The 1,644-nt window shown below is 47.4% G+C and overlaps 1 protein-coding gene across 1 annotated transcript; it reads right to left on the reverse strand.

Moving 5' to 3' along the window:
• Window positions 1-479: 479 nt before the first annotated feature.
• On the reverse strand, window positions 480-1,353 carry LOC119363239 (40S ribosomal protein S13-1-like). The gene has a single exon (XM_037628554.1). The coding sequence runs from the start codon at window positions 1,243-1,245 to the stop codon at window positions 790-792; it is 456 nt and encodes a 151-aa protein (XP_037484451.1). The 5' UTR covers window positions 1,246-1,353; the 3' UTR covers window positions 480-789.
• Window positions 1,354-1,644: the final 291 nt, after the last annotated feature.

Consider the following 1,644-nt stretch of genomic DNA (forward strand, 5'->3'; position numbering starts at 1 on the left):
CAAGGAACAAAGAAACGCAAGTAAAACCTCCAGACCAATAGTCCAAGTTGCAAAGAAACAAAAGTAAAATCTCAGACCAATACTAGTAAAGGTGCAAATTATTGACCTAAGGTTACCCTCCACTCTTCTTCAGTTCAAAAGAACTGGTTTTGCAAAAGCGGTGTGATTTTGGCAAATTAAATCATTTGATTAAGATCTTTATAGCAGGTTGATCATTACCTGATGAAGATTTCATCACTCAAGTTGTTAACGGCACATGTTTCATGTTTGTATACTCTTATAGGGTTATATGCTTAATGTTTAAGCTACAAATTATGCACATTACACAAGCACATGGATAGTAGCTCATTAGAAAGCCTAAACAAGAACGGAAACATTCCAAAAAAGACCTTTCTCCGTTAATTTGTTGATAGCCAGGCTATATAGAAAGTAAATCTAGCCTGCATCAACTGTGAGTTCGCAACAACAATAAAACAGGATAAAACATGAAGAGTGCATTAGCAAGTTTCATACTCCACTGCAGGATTTGTGACAGCAATACACCTACGAAGAGCATTACCAGCCTACTCGAAGTTAGGAAACCAACACATTGTAAATAGTCTCAACTTCCAAGGATCAAAACCTGATCCAGTCCCACTAAACTCTGAAATACTTCTGTCCAGGCACACGAGCGGTAGCTGATAGGTTTAACAGCTTACATCCCAAAAAGCATTGCTTACTGGAGTACTTAACAAAAAACCGAAGTCCAAGCTGCAGAGAATTACGTCAAAGAACCGAAGCTTAACCGAATCAGGCGACGAGAGTGCTCGCGGTGGTGGACTCGTACTTCCAGGCGGCGGGCATCTTCTTGGTGAGGCGGTAGTAGCGGGTGAGGCGGTGGACCCTGCTCTCGACGAGGATGAGGCGGAACTTGGCGTCCACGTCCGACCTGTTCCTCTCCAGGTGCTTCCGGATCGCAACGGCCTTCTTGATGAGGAAGTAGAGGTCCTCGGGCATCTCCGGCGCCAGCCCGCGCGCCTTGAGCAGGCGCACGATCTTGGCGCCGGTGACGGCCTTGGACAGCGGGATGCCGTAGCCGTCGCGGAGCAGGGCGCCGATCTGCGACGGCAGCTGGCCCTTCTTGGCGGCGCGGACGATGATCTCCTCCACGTCCGGCGCGGACGTCTTGACCCAGGTCGGGGCCTCCCGCTTGTAGGGGATCACCGAGGACGACATGCCCTTCCCGTTGCTGTGCATGCGTCCCATGGCGGCGAGCGGCGAGCGGAGGGCGGCGGCGAGGAGGGAGATGGGGAGAAGCTGCTGTGGCGGCGGAGAGGGAAACCTAGCAAAAATGGGGCGGTACCCTTCCCTGCCAGAGTCAGTCTGTTATATCTGCTCGCGTTGCAAACTGGGCTTAGCCCATAATGTTTTGGACGCGAATACCGCGATCGCGACCCAATATCCCCCTCGCTGACCCATCAAGCCTTTGAAAATTGTTAAAGATGCATTCGAAAAAATGTTAGCAAGCATTTCGAAAAATGTTGAATGTGTATAAAGGAAATGTTTCTCATGTATACGAAAAATATATACAATGTGTATGAAAAAAATGTTGATCCTGTATTTAAAAAGTATTTAAAACATATTAAAAATGTTTATAGTATATAC

Source organism: Triticum dicoccoides, chromosome 2B, assembly GCF_002162155.2.
Source record: "Triticum dicoccoides isolate Atlit2015 ecotype Zavitan chromosome 2B, WEW_v2.0, whole genome shotgun sequence".
Lineage (NCBI taxonomy): Eukaryota > Viridiplantae > Streptophyta > Magnoliopsida > Poales > Poaceae > Triticum > Triticum dicoccoides.